Source organism: Leguminivora glycinivorella, chromosome 6, assembly GCF_023078275.1.
Source record: "Leguminivora glycinivorella isolate SPB_JAAS2020 chromosome 6, LegGlyc_1.1, whole genome shotgun sequence".
Classification (NCBI taxonomy): Eukaryota; Metazoa; Arthropoda; class Insecta; order Lepidoptera; family Tortricidae; genus Leguminivora; species Leguminivora glycinivorella.
The window spans coordinates 19,815,580-19,830,183 of NC_062976.1; the positions used below are offsets into that span (position 1 = coordinate 19,815,580).

General features: G+C 39.3%; 1 protein-coding gene across 2 annotated transcripts; it reads left to right on the forward strand.

The window, feature by feature from the left end:
- The first annotated feature begins 3,594 nt into the window (after positions 1–3,594).
- LOC125227513 (venom serine carboxypeptidase-like) lies at positions 3,595–14,273 on the forward strand. Of its 2 annotated transcripts, none has more exons than XM_048131847.1 (10): positions 3,595–3,622; positions 4,165–4,496; positions 5,831–6,080; positions 6,999–7,173; positions 10,486–10,598; positions 11,078–11,254; positions 12,340–12,507; positions 12,605–12,864; positions 13,222–13,350; positions 13,696–14,273. In XM_048131847.1, exons 2-10 carry the CDS (start codon positions 4,468–4,470, stop codon positions 13,889–13,891), a joined length of 1,497 nt encoding a protein of 498 aa, XP_047987804.1. In that variant the 5' UTR covers positions 3,595–3,622; positions 4,165–4,467; the 3' UTR covers positions 13,892–14,273. The 2 variants fall into 2 exon arrangements, with proteins under 2 accessions (XP_047987804.1, XP_047987803.1); XM_048131846.1 differs by lacking the exon at positions 3,595–3,622 and adding an exon at positions 3,903–3,972.
- Positions 14,274–14,604: the final 331 nt, after the last annotated feature.

Genomic DNA, 14,604 nt, shown 5'->3' on the forward strand with positions numbered 1-14,604 from the left:
AGCGTGAACGATATTACTCTTGGCTACCGTAATGTGTCAAAGTAACACCTACCATAAAATATGAATTTGGCCCTCATTTATACCAAAACAATACTAAACATGGACAATATGGACATTGGATAGGTTCACTGGTGCCTATCAAGATAAATAAGTAAAGTTGAAAGCCCGCAAATAAACTTTCAAGTGTGTATATCGCAATAGTAATAGAATAGAGTACCTAGGTACAAGATAAGATATCGAAAATGTTGCCTGAACAAAACTTAGTTATACTTCCGTGCTTATACCAGTTATAGCAAACTTAATAAGCTATAAAACGTTTTTCTGAAAAATAGATGCATTTAGGGTTTCCTTTTCGTCTTAAAAAACATTATACAGGATGTATTTTAATAGAGGGTCAATGAAAGGCAGCTATCCCGTGCTACTACGTAAAAACGGATTCAGCAAACGTTCCCTCGAATTCTGATTAAGGAAGATTGGAGTTTCAAAAATTTCCAAAGAACATACAGGGTGAACAGGGTACAAGATATTTTTTCCTGATTCGGTATGAAAATACACTCAGTATACTACCTAGGTATACACTATGTGATCTTATACGAGACAGTTTCTCTTTTGCACACTTCAGCAGTCTTTAAGCGTAGCGAAATAATAGCTCTGTGGTTCCAACCTATACCAACTACCAACCTATCTACTTATTATAGAAAAGAAAGCAGCATACATTTCTGCCGGCCCTAGAAGGACCATTTTTTTTCAAAGCTGTCCAACCCCACTTTTTTTGTAACATGGGTATTTTTTATGCGATTCATACTCAAAATCGCGAGCTCTTTAGATCCTGATAGCAGAAAAAAAATGTCCCAAGATTTCCATACATTTTTCAAACCTTCCATTCCGTGACCGCCATACAAAATGTATGAAAAGATGGTAACGGAATGGGAAAAAACCTTGGGACACTTTTTTTCTCCTATTAGGATAGATAGAGCTCGCGATTCTGTGGAAACCACATAAAAATTTCCAAATCCAAAAAAAAGTGGGGTGGTCAACTTTGAAAAAAAAATGGCCCAGAAATAAGTTGCGTCAGATACATTACGATACAAGTGCGAAAAAGAGGGAGTTTGAAACGAGTGGCGATAAATTAAAACACGATCGAAGGGAGTGTTTTAAATCGAAACCAGTTTTCGCACGTATATCGTACGGCGTTTTTCAGTACAGATGACCCTCCGAAGTTTCCACCTTCCACCTGATAAGAAATGAACCATTTCTCGCATTAGTGCGTAAAAAAGCACCATCTGTAGGTACTGAAATTAGCTTTTTACAATTCATATCATTTAGTTATTGTATTCTAAAATGTAATAATGTATGAAATAAATGTTTTGAGGTTTTTTTTTCTGATATATTTGTGGCCTTCTTTTTGTGCGATCTTATTGCCGGTGACTGTACATTGGTACTCGTTCCTACATAAAAATTCGCAATTGATCACCAACGGCTTATCCCACCTTAACGACCGTGGGAACGTAAGGTGCTCTTCATTGTGTCATTTAACGTAATACCTAAGGGGTCATCCACTAATCACGTGAGCTCAGAGTAGGGGGAGAGAGGTCTTATGAAATCTTACCAAAACTTATCTGAGGGGGGATAATTGAAAATCTTATATCATCATCTAACAATATAAAATATTACAGATACTTTTTATATCATAACAAATAAGTTGTATATTATAACATAACAGTTCATTATTCTCCCCGACAATAGAAATAAATTAAGTGTAAAATATTTTTAGCGTTAATCTCACGTAAGGGGTGGGGGGGTCCAGGCAATTCTCATCTAAGGGATCTAAACTGACCAAGAAAGGACTCAATGGATGCCCCCTAAGGTTTTTATGGTCGTATATTTTGTTCGGGCGGATGAGCTCTGGTCGAAATACGTGGTAGGAATGCGAATGGTGCGTGTTTGGATACCGATTGTTTATTACAAGGTACAAGCCTAAATATTAGGGGTGGGGTAATATTCGTTAAGTGATTGTTTTCGGTATTCGACACATGTTTAATAAAACACAAATAATTATACTTATGTTAATGAAAACTCCCAGGGCTGCATACTTAGGCACAGTCAAGTCAGCAAAACTATTCTCATAGCACACCCCGCATAATTAAATTCCCTCGATTTTTCCAGGATCCCTTCATCAGAACTGGGTTTTTATGAAAATGGGACCTTCTGGGAATGGGATTTTTTTGTTTTCCGTTAAATTTGACACGCAGTTAGATTTATCATCAGGATTTAAATTCGAAAAAAATATATTTTTTTTCGTTTCCATACATACTTAATAAAAAAAGCCAAAAAAAAATACAGACGAATTGAGAACCCCCTTCCTTGAGATTTGGGCGGTGCTTAAAAATACATTCTAATTATAAACAACTTGATCAAATGTCAATACTTGTCGAAGTATTTAGCGCATCACTAATAAATATAGAGCAAATCACGGCGTGGAAGAATCTATCGCCAATCGCGAGCGGGCGTGGGAGCGGCTTTATGCTAAACAGGTCGTTGGTACCCCGCGAGCGTACCTGTTCATCGGCGCTGTACAGGGGGGCATTTTTTTCAAAGTTGTCCACCCCACTTTTTTTGTAACATGGGTATTTTTTCGATTCATACTCAGAATCGCGAGGTCTCAAAAAATGTCCCAAGATTTCCATATATTTTTCAAACCTTCCATTCCGCTACCGCCATGCAAAATGTATGAAAAAATGGTAACGGAATGGGAAAAAACCTTGGGACACTTTTTTCTCCTATTAAGATTGAAAGAGCTCGCGATTCTGAGTGTAACCACATAAAAATTTCCAAAACCAAAAAAAAGTGGGGTGGACAAGTTGCCTTATATTTTTTATATTTAGATTCATACCAAGCTCGAATCAGACCAAGGTATGTTGGTATCGAATTTAATTAGCACCGCCTGTTTTGTATACTATGACAAACTCTACCGTTTAATTTAAATGAACATTTGCACCGTGAGGCTGTCAAAAGTTTTGAGTTTTGACTCAAAACTAGTCACAATCGCGGTTAATTTTATTTAAGGTGCATTAGGGTAATTACGAATGACAGAAATGCTCGGGTAATTTCGAAAGGGGAATCTTGATATGATGGAAATAATGGTGATTTTTATGCGACTTTCGAAATTAGACGACTTTCGGAATTACTCTAATGCACCTTACCCCCATTGGCATGACTACGCTGACAGCGATTTTGATAGCCTGTGCATCATGTTATTTTAGGAAAACGACAAACTTTGATGAAATTATGATGTTTACTTGTACCTACGCGCGGTTATCAAAACCATTGCCAACTTAGTTTGGCCAGATTCTATCGTGAGAACAGATAGAAAATAAAATTACCTATACAGAAATATTATAAATTAATAACAGAATGTAGGCAGGGGCCCACAGTGACCTCGCACGACGTATCAGTATTAGGTACCTAGTGCTTTTATTTAATTAATAATTAAATCTGTTAATGAAGTTAATATGCTAAGTTGATAAAAAATGATTTTACGTAGCAATGTAGGTATATAAACTGCGGACTTCATAGGAATTACTCATAGTGTCCCGACACAATTAACCTGTTGACGAGTGGGGTGAGTAGGTACTTTAATATTTGTTGAGTAATTTCTAACACAAGTTTTTAAATTAAAACGGGACTTAATCGCGTAAAACTTACGTTTTATATTTAACCCGACGTTTCGGACATGACATTACGTCCGTGGTCACGGGTAGACTCACGGGTCACGGGTTTTACGCGATTAAGTCCCGTTTTAATTTAATAATATGAGTGAAGATCGTGTTAGTTTAAATCAATATACAAGTTTTTAATTTGGAATTAGGTACATAAATCATATTCTGAATTTTAGAATTTGCCCGAAAACGTTTTAGTTATTTGATGCTACCTGTAAAACGAATTAAATCAATTTGTCTTCCAATTAAGTAGGTAAGTATACCTATTTAATTAATTACACAGCGTAGACTAATAGTATGAATGGTTTAATTTTTGTAATACAATAAAACTTTATAATGACAAATCTTCAATTATTAATGATAAATAGGCACTTATAATTTAAATCACATTAATTTTAATAAACAACCAAAAATTAAATTCAACCGATCGTAAAAAACTTTTTAGAACAGCCTATACATCTGCGCGAGATAATAATCCAAGTTCAAGGCGCACCGAGCTGGGGTACAAGATTCCACCCGCTAGGCGCCCGCCACCATTCCACCGCGGATGCTAGGACGAACCTCATCCTGCCAAAAAGAACATCCAGCGAACACTGGCCAAAAATAAAATTTCATAGATACTGGCCGCTAAGAAAAAAATCTCACACAGACTGGCCGTTAAGAAAATTGTCAGTGATACGATACTGGCCATCGAGAAAAAGTGACTGCATAAAGTGGAACATTCAACCTTGCTGTGTCCGTGGGAAAAATGTTGCTAATTTGGACATTAACTTTAGTGTGAGTATATTGTTGATTGAAATTTTTACAGGCAATTCGCTACTCTTGGTATAAATAAAATGAAAAGTTTCAACGACCATCGACATTTTTTAGACACACTTACTTAAAGCTACTATTTTTTTTAAATATTACCTACAAGCAAATTTAATAGTTATTTGTTATACAAGGGGGCAAAGTTGTATTTTAACGCCGAGTGTGGAATTGAAAAACGAGCAAGTGAAAGGATTCTATAGTTGAACCACGAGCGAAGCGAGTGGTTCGAGAATAGAATCCTGAACTTGCGAGTTTTTCAACACACGAGAAGTAAAATACATTTGCACCCGAGTGTAACACAAAACTTTTCGCCTCACTATAGCGAGGAAACTACAACGCAAAAAAATGCGGTTATCACTGCTTCCAGTAGTTCCACAGGTGGTAAATCATCTTTTTTAGTAGATTCACCTACTTTTATCAATTTTAAAGCAGTTAATTTGATTATATTCAAGGTCAAATTACTTTACCCACTAGTGGATAAAATGCGTTTTTACCCGCTGGTATTAAAGGACAAAACACGTGTTTCCGAGCTAGTGAGGGGAAAAAGCTTTTTAACTCCTATACCCATAACACATACCTAATGTGCAATAGTTATTTGTTATACAAGGGGGCAAAGTTGTATTTTAACGCCGAGTGTGGAATTGAAAAACGAGCAAGTGAAAGGATTCTATAGTTGAACCACGAGCGAAGCGAGTGGTTCGAGAATAGAATCCTGAACTTGCGAGTTTTTTAACACTTTCGAAACCGGGCTCTACGCGGCGCTACGACATTTTCGCTACATACGGGGAAACCCATGTAATCGGCTACGCTTCTACGAGCGGTGTACCCGACAGTCGGGTTCTTGGTAGCGAAAGTGTTAACACACGAGAAGTAAAATACATTTGCACCCGAGTGGAACACAAAACTTTTCCCCTCACTATAGCAAGGAAACTACAACGCAAAAAATGCGTTTATCACTGCTACCAGTGCTTCCACACGTGGTAAATCATCTTTATTACTAGATTCACCTACTTTTATCAATTTTAAAGCAGTTAATTTGACTTTATTCAAGGTCAAATTACTTTACCCACTAGTGGATAAAATGCGTTTTTACCCGCTGGTATTAAAGGACAAAACACGTGTTTCCGAGCTAGTGAGGGGAAAACCAATTTCACCACTTTAGGTTGTCGTAGGTAATTTTCTACCTATTCAATATTTACAATTATCCATATCCGATGGTGGCAAAGATACCCCAACTAGTACGTGCAATAAGCATGCAACTCTTAATACTTCTGAGAAACTGACGAATCTTTACTTTCCAGTTGTGCAGCATCATGCTCAGACCGGTTCACCTTACCCGAGCTGCCTCCTGGCGAGGCTCCAGACCGTATCCTCAAGTTCATGGAGGACACGTACAAGACCGGCCGAGGCAAGTCCGCCTCAGAAGCGAGAGAGCCTCTGCTCCTCACTCCGCTGATTGAGCAGAACAAATTAGAAGAGGCTAGAGAGGCGGCGAAGGTCGACTCTGACTATATTCTGCCTGATATGGACAGCTATGCTGGGTATTTGACGGTAAGTAAAGTAACTAACTACTTACAATAGTCAAAATAAATAATAAATATTATAGGACATTCTTACACACATTGACTGAGTCCTACGGTAAGCTCAAGAAGGCTTGTGTTGTGGGTACTCAGACAACGATATATATAATACACAAATACTTATCTACATAGAAAACATCCATGACTCAGGAATAAGGATCTGTGCTCATCACACAAACAAATGCCCTTACCGGGATTCGAACCCGCGCGCCATACCGGTCGTCAATAGACAACAACAACAATGATTCAACAATTTACAATGATTCTTTAAGACCGGCCGAGGCAAGTCCGTCTCCGGGGCGGAGAACTTCTGCTCCGCACTCCGCAAATTGAGCAGAATAAGCTGGAGGAAGCAAGAGAGGGGGAGGTTGACTCCGATTATATACATATATATATATATATATATATATATATATATATATATATATATATATATATATATATATATATATATATATATATATATATATATATATATATATATATATATATACATATACCGCCTGATATTATTACTATATTTTAGTGATAATTTTTTGGACACATTTAGTTCATCAGGAATTTTGTTCATTAGATTGCACCCTGCCGACATAGCACACTATCCTAGTGTGATAAATCTTATCTCATCGGTGCATCTCTATCACACACAAATAGGTAGATAGTGTGAAAAGGATATCACGCGACCGTGCTTGCCCTTGATCTGGCTAATTTATACCGTCATTCATGAACCTTTCAGAAAATTTCCTATACGCGCGATTTTTCGTATTATATACTGACTTCTGACAGGCTTCTACACGCTAGGCAAGACTGAGTAGTACGATTCATAGTGGGCGATCACATGGAAGTCGCACACCATATCATCATTCATCATCATTTATTTTTATTGTAGGTGAACAAAGAGTACAACGCGAACCTCTGGTTCTGGTATTTCCCAGTCACCGATAAGAAGGTGGAAGACACTCCGTGGATCATCTGGCTGCAGGGTGGCCCTGGTGTATCCTCGTTGTATGGGCTGTTCACTGAGATTGGGCCGTTTGTCGTCAATGAAGATGGCAATTTGGAAGGTAACTATCGCCTCTCTCTATCGCTCTTTTTTTCGCATAATTTCATGTGATAATTTTGACGTGACGACAGGATTTACTACAGTTATAGAGGTCTGTTTTTAACCCCCGACGCAAAAACGACGGGGTGTTATAAGTTTGACGTGTCTGTCTGTCTGTCTGTCCGTCTGTCTGTCTGTATGTCTGTCTGTCTGTGTGTTTATCTGTCTGTGGCATCGTAGCTCCCGAACGGATGAACCGATTTAGATTTAGTTTTTTTTGTCTGAAAGCTGAGTTAGTCAGGAAGTGTTCTTAGCCATGTTTCATTACAATCGGTCTACTATGTCGTGGTCGGGGGTTTTTTCAAAATTTTAATTTTGTGGTTAGGTTATGTCCCACTAAGTAACAGAGGTAATTAGTGCTAAAGTGTCGGGACCGCACCTTGGGTCCCAGACCCAGATAGAGGTTTCTCACTTATCCAGGTCCCACTTAACAAGGTTTCACTGTATTTCAAAAGAATTCCAACGGGGACACTGATGAACTTATACACTATCTACGCAAGGAAAACCAAGGAAGGAAGGAAGGAAGGCAAACAGGGTATAATTCCACTGGAAATTAAATGTTTGTAACACCAACTGTGTATAGGTACTTGTAGCTGCCTAGATGCAAATGACGCACAAACCTGAAACATTGGGTAAATAATACCGCTGAGTTGTCAATTGGCCTAATTGATAAAAAATACCTAACTTAAAGGCCGGCAACGCACCTCCAACACTTCTAGTGTTTCGGATGTCTATGGCCCATGGGCGGCAGTGATCGCTTACCATCAGGCGACCTGTCTGCTCGTTTGCCTCCTCATTACCTTCCTACGTTATCCCGGCATTTGCCACGGCTCATGGGAGCCTAGGGTCCGTTTTGACAACTAATCCCAAGATTTGGCGTAGGCCTCCTATTACATAAAAAAATACGCTCCATAGCAATATCTACCTATGGGATGGGTACGTACTTATACCTACCACAGCCTATCCTCTTGGCGCCCAATGTACTTCCTGAAGTACATTTGGTTTCAATGGAATTTTAACTTTCATGTAAACAAATAAAATATAATTTCTTTTGTTTCTAAAATTTTTCGAACAAATGGAATTGAATTAAATCTCAAATAGGTACAATAAGAATCAAAATTCCCTAGCAAAAAATTTGTATGGTGGGCGCTACGAGGCTATACCTACGGGATACCCCCATTTGCCAGAATTTCATTTGCCATAATTTTATTTGCCATCCTATTCAACAATCATAATATTGTTTCTCATAACATCTTATGCCATAATCATTGTTTACTATATTAATCTAGTGCCAGAAACTTTGTTTCCCATAAAGTCAGTTTCCATAATGTCATTTGTCAGAATCATCGAAATCCGTAATTACCACATTCCATACCATCATTTGTCATACAAATTAGCGTCCAGAAAAGTCAATTTCCATATGTGCTTTGGTAGAATCGAAAACTACTATAATAGGTACTAGAAGGACTAGAGAATGAAACTGCTATCAGAAAGTACGTTAGGTTAGGTTAGAACTGTGACCCCCTGGAAAATGAAACTGCTATTAGAAAGTAGGTTAGGTTAGGTTAGAACTGTGAACCTCTGGAAAAGGAAACTGCTTGAAAAGTAGGTTAGGTTAGGTTAGAACTGTGACCCCCCGGAAAATGAAAATACTATCAGACAGTAGGTTAGGTTAGGTTAGAACTGCGACCCCCTGGAAAATGAAACTGCTATCAGAAAGTAGGTTAGGTTAGGTTAGAACTGTGACCCCCTGGAGAATGAAACTGCTGGAAAAGTAGGTTAGGTTAGGTTAGAACTGTGACCCCTGGAAAATGAAACTGCTATCAGAAAGTAGGTTAGGTTAGGTAATAATATGGGCAACAATTAATATGGCAATAATTGCTTATGGCGTTTGAATATTCTATGAAACCATATTATTGCACTTAATAATATGGCTAACAAATAGTATGGCATTGTATGATTATGGAAGGTAATATTCGGATAAACAACGAGTATGTCATATGATTTTTATGGTAAACAAATCATTCGGGCAAATGAAATTCAGGCAAGTTAGATTCGGGCAAATGAATATTATGTTAAATGACTGTCGGGCAAACAATAGACAACCCTATACCTACACATGCAATCAGGCAGGCAATCATGGTCGCGCGATAAATGATATGACATCAGGCCGTCCTTTTCGCACTATTTGTAAGTGCGATAGGGACGGCCTGAAGTTTTATCGTCTATCGCGCGACCATGCTATCGGTGCAGAAAGGTTAAAGACCTACCAAAAAGACAAACAATTGAAACACGATGGTTCGATGATCTTACTTAGCACATTGGTGCAAACAGGATGTTATGGCATTTTCAATTATGTACCGTGTAGGTAGGTACCCTGTTGACCATTCACCCCGAAATGTTTACTAATCAAATACTACTAGGTACTAGATAATCTCGCTATTGCTTATAATTACATTATATATCAAACACATCGGTTGTATAATATTATATACTTACATCAAATGTTGTGAAATAACTACCCAGCCCTTTTTTTAATATTAATAATAACATGAAGGTACTCGTAGGATTTCAAAAATTAGATTTATTGGTCAAAAGAGGTGTAGCTAATTTAAAAGGATTTTTTTATTATGTCCATCATACTTATGTAGGTATACTTTATATTGTACATGTGTTAGGCCGGCAACAGACAGTCTTAAAATTCATAATCTTAAAAAATCATAATCTTATGAAAATCAGATCGAGTGCATGGATTTCCATACAATTTCGCAACTGTCCACACACAGTCTTATTTTTTAAGATTATGAATTTTCTATGAATATATGTATTTGTTGTATATTATATATATCGTTGTCTGAGTACCCGCAACTCAAGCCTTCTTGAGCTTACCGTGGAACTGTGGGACTCAGTCAATCTGTGTAAAGTCCTATAATATTTGTATTTATTTATTATTCTCGGTATTTATTTTCATTCTCTAGGCTACTAGGTTTTTGTATATAAAAATAAAATATAAAAACATTTACAAAACAATATAAAAACATATAAACATATTATAAAAAACCTAACCTAGGGTGCCGCCAGCAGCGGGGCAGGGCCCAAGCTGCCGGTGGTTAGCGCTGCAGAGAGGAACCGTCGGACTATCCGCGCCGTGTCCAAGATCACCGCCTTCTGCACCTGGCCCTTGATCCAGCCACCTAGCGAGAGTCTCTTAAGATGTTGGTCGAGACTCTTCGCTATGAGACCGTTCAATTATTGTTATTATTATTTATTACAGAACTAAAGCATTCTTGGGGCAAGAACCACTCGCTGCTGTTCATCGACAACCCTGTGGGCACCGGCTTCAGTTTTACTTCCGATGATCGAGGATATGCCACTAATCAAACTACTGTACGTATTCACCACCTATGAAAGACCCTCAATTTCAAAACCTTTGCAACAAATACTAACAATAACCCATTAGGACCCATTTTATCTAAGTCTTAAAATCTGTGAACATTTGGCAGCCGAAGTTACACGATAAAAATTTCTCGAGTCAAACAGAGCCCTTCTTATTTTAAGTTTTCACAACTTAAGTTTGGAGCAAAGTCACGCGATGAGATTTTCTCGAGTTAAATAGAACCCAATTATTATTATATGTCTTAAAATCGGTGAAAATTTAGTAGCCAAGTCACATGATAAAATTTTCCCGAGTTAAATAAGAGCCTTAAAATCCTCATTCCAAGTTCACTCTGCTATGTATCCGGATTAATATCGAGTGGATGCCTCGTCCCAATGTGAGTGGTCCTTAATTGCTAAACTAGTAATCAGATGTACCGTCATAACTTCATTTGCAAAGATATAATTCTTATTACATGTTTCTTTTCTAGATCGGTGAGAACTTGTACACAGCACTGCAGCAGTTCTTGACAATGTTCCCCGAACTTAGGAAGGCACCACTGACGATCGCCGGTGAATCCTACGCTGGCAAACACATCCCGTCCATCGGCATACAGATCCTGTGGAACAGGGAGAGAGACCAGCAAGACCAGCCTATCAATCTGCAGGTAGGGTCAGGAACATGAGTCTGAGTGTTAGGCACTGATGATGGTCAACCCTGCGACAAGCACATCCCGTCCATCGGCATACAGATCCTGTGGAACAGAGAGAGAGACCAACAAGACCAGCCGATCAATCTGCAGGTAGGGTCAGGAACATAAGTCTGAGTGTACTGGGCACTGATGATGGGCAACCCTACGACAAGCACATTCCGTCCATCGGCATACAGATCGTGTGGAACCGGAAGAGATCAATTTGCAGGTAGGGTCAGGAACATAAGTCTGAGTTTAGAGGAACTAGATACGTAGCCGAATGGCACAAACGCTCACGAAACGAAACGCTCGTAGATATCTAAGTATCTCTATCGCTTTTGCGTATTGGCGAGACAGAGCCAGACTACCTTTCGCGGCGTTTCGTTTTCGTGTCGCGTCGCACAAATGCCATTCGGCTACGGCACCTGTTGATGTTGAATCCTGATGTATCATGTTCATTAAATTTGTATCTAGAGATTGGACTATAGAGATCCTATGGGATAGAGATAAGGACCAACGCCAGCGCATAAATCTGCAATCTCCACACAAGATGCATGTCTACTCCGCAACAAATATAAGTGATTTTAGGTTTACGTAGCATGTAGATGTAGTGTAGGGACGCCTGGCCGGATACAGGCGGGCTGTCGATCGCTGATGCGTTCATACGTAGCATACTGTGTAAGTAGGTATATTCCATTGAACTACTATGTACTATATTCCATAACAATTTGGCATTCCTAATAATCGTTTCTGTAAACTATGTAAATGAGTCATGTATATAAACTACACATGTTTTTGACAGACAAAAGGCAAATCTTCAGACGACATTTAGCTAACCATGGCGTTTTACACTAATGATTATGAGTTGTTCTAATTAACACCTTGCTGGACATTACTCCAGACACAAAAGGCATTGTTCTTTATGGATTACGCCTATAGGCCTTTAGTGTCTACCAAGGTGTTAAGACCTATTAAAATCCAGTTTTTCTTGGTAGTACGAGTACTTACCTGCTACTAAGCAAACTGCATTTCTAATTGTACCATAACTATCTTATCCCCAGGGTCTAGCCATAGGTAACGGCTTCATCGATCCCCTATCCCTGCAACGCTACAGCTACTTCGTGCGAGAGATCGGACTAGTTGACGACAATGTCGCAGACTCCATGCGACACTTGGAGTTGGCCGTCACTCAGTTCATTAACAACGGGCAGATGGTCAAAGCTTATGCGGTAAGAGAAACTAGTTCTACCTACTTTGTACAATGGATGGCACAAAGCTGAACTCTACATGGCCAGTAACTAGACACAGAACTTTTCTTTTTTCCAGTACTACAACTACCTCCTAACCACATTCCTCCGTGAGTCCCACCTGGACAACCTCTACAACTTCCTAGAAACCGACATCGGTCTCGGCGGCCCCCACATCGAATACCTCGAGCGCACTGAAGTTAGGCGCGCTCTGCACGTGGGCAGTACGAACTTCACGTCGGTCGGCGTGGTGTACAGGAAGCTGGTACCTGACTTCATGAACAGCGCCAGGGTGTGGCTTGAGGAGCTGCTCGAGAACTACCGGGTCATGCTTTATAAGTAAGATCTTTACCTCCATGTTGTATCTCCTATATTTGTTCTTTTGAGGATGGATTTGGTGTTCCTCACATCGAATAACTCGAGCGCAACGAAGTTAGGCGCGCTCTGCACGTGGGCAGCACCAACTTCACGTCGGTCGGCGTATACTAGTACAGGAAGCTGGTGGCGGACTTCATAAACCTTTCTCCTTCAGTTGCTTTTTTTGAGATCTCTAGTCTCTTTTTTACGAGATTTTTTGTTGGAATTCATGTGAAAATGATCGTTTTGCATGAATCATAAGAACAGACACCAAATAAATATGTGTAAAGATATACGATCTTGCGGTATGGGTAATTGAGGTATTCATTCCAATTTCAGTGGGCATCTTGACATCATCGTGGCGTACCACCCGTCGGTGAACACGTACAACGCTCTCAACTTCTCCGGTACGAAAACCTTCAAGACAGCAAAGCGCAATCCTTGGTATCATGACGATAAACTAGCTGGGTAAGAAACCTATCATGTGTGTTGTGGTCCTAAAAGTTCTTGGGTTTACTTGAGTTTAGGGGGAACCTTGGTGGAGTTGTAAGACTTGTGTTGGGAATTATTCAGGACAAAAATTTTCGGTCAGGATCTAAGAATCCTGATGACACAAATAAGCTGCTCTTCTTTGTCTAGAGACTTGAGTCTGGCGGACCAGAAGAATAACGGGTCTTTGCGACCATGCCGGTAGGGGTAATTTGAGGGAAGTCTTTTATAATGTATGCGGTTTAGCATAAACTTCATCATTATTGACCATCGCTAGCCGGTTGCCGTTTGACGTTGTCTATAAAGTCTTCCCATTATTTCCAGATACGTAAAAATGGCGGGCAACCTGACGGAAGTGATGGTCCTCGGTGCAGGACACATGGTGCCCGCGGACAAGCCGGCGCCGGCCCTCGGTCTGATCTCGGCCTTCGCCCGCGGCCTGTCTCTAGATGAAGACACGGGGAACCTTGTCAATGTAGATAGGAAGTCTTTGCGGACCCGAAGACTCCCAGCGCAATAGTCATATAGAAATTTCTGTGGCTCAACCTCGTATAGTTAAGTATATTAAAAAAAATAATGGGCTTACTCATGGCTTACATGACTCGAGTCGAGGCGAAAACGTAGCTTACGATGGAGCGAGCTCGCCCAGAAGGCGCCTGTTCACCCTTCATTCGTATGACTCAACTCAACCCCGTATCACAGATCAGTCTGAGTACTAAAGCGATTATAACATACGAGTTTGAGTGCTAAGGCTGGGATAACTAACTGCAACGGGTTGAATCACAGTCATCGATCCGATATCGAATCTAATCGGTTGTGAAAGTGTTAATGAATCAAGATGAAAGACGTTTCGTGTCGTATCGTTACAGATCGATATTTTTCAATAAAATACGTAAGTTTACGATTTGTCAATTTTATTACTTTTACAACAACTAGAACAACAATCAAAATTGTAAAGAATACCTAAATATATTTTTGTGACTTACAACTCACATTAAGTCTCACAACAATTGATAATAAACACCTATAAAAGTACATATCTAATTATAGCGAATTCGAATACGAAAAAATATTTATTTGGGATTAATTTGCAAAAGAGTAGCAGTTAGAAAACAGTTGATTACCAAGTATAAGTAGGTACTTAGGTATAGCTAGGTACATATGTATTATTACAGATATTTTGTTAAAATTATGCATTAGTTCATATGTTATGTACATGGCACTTAAAGCTTA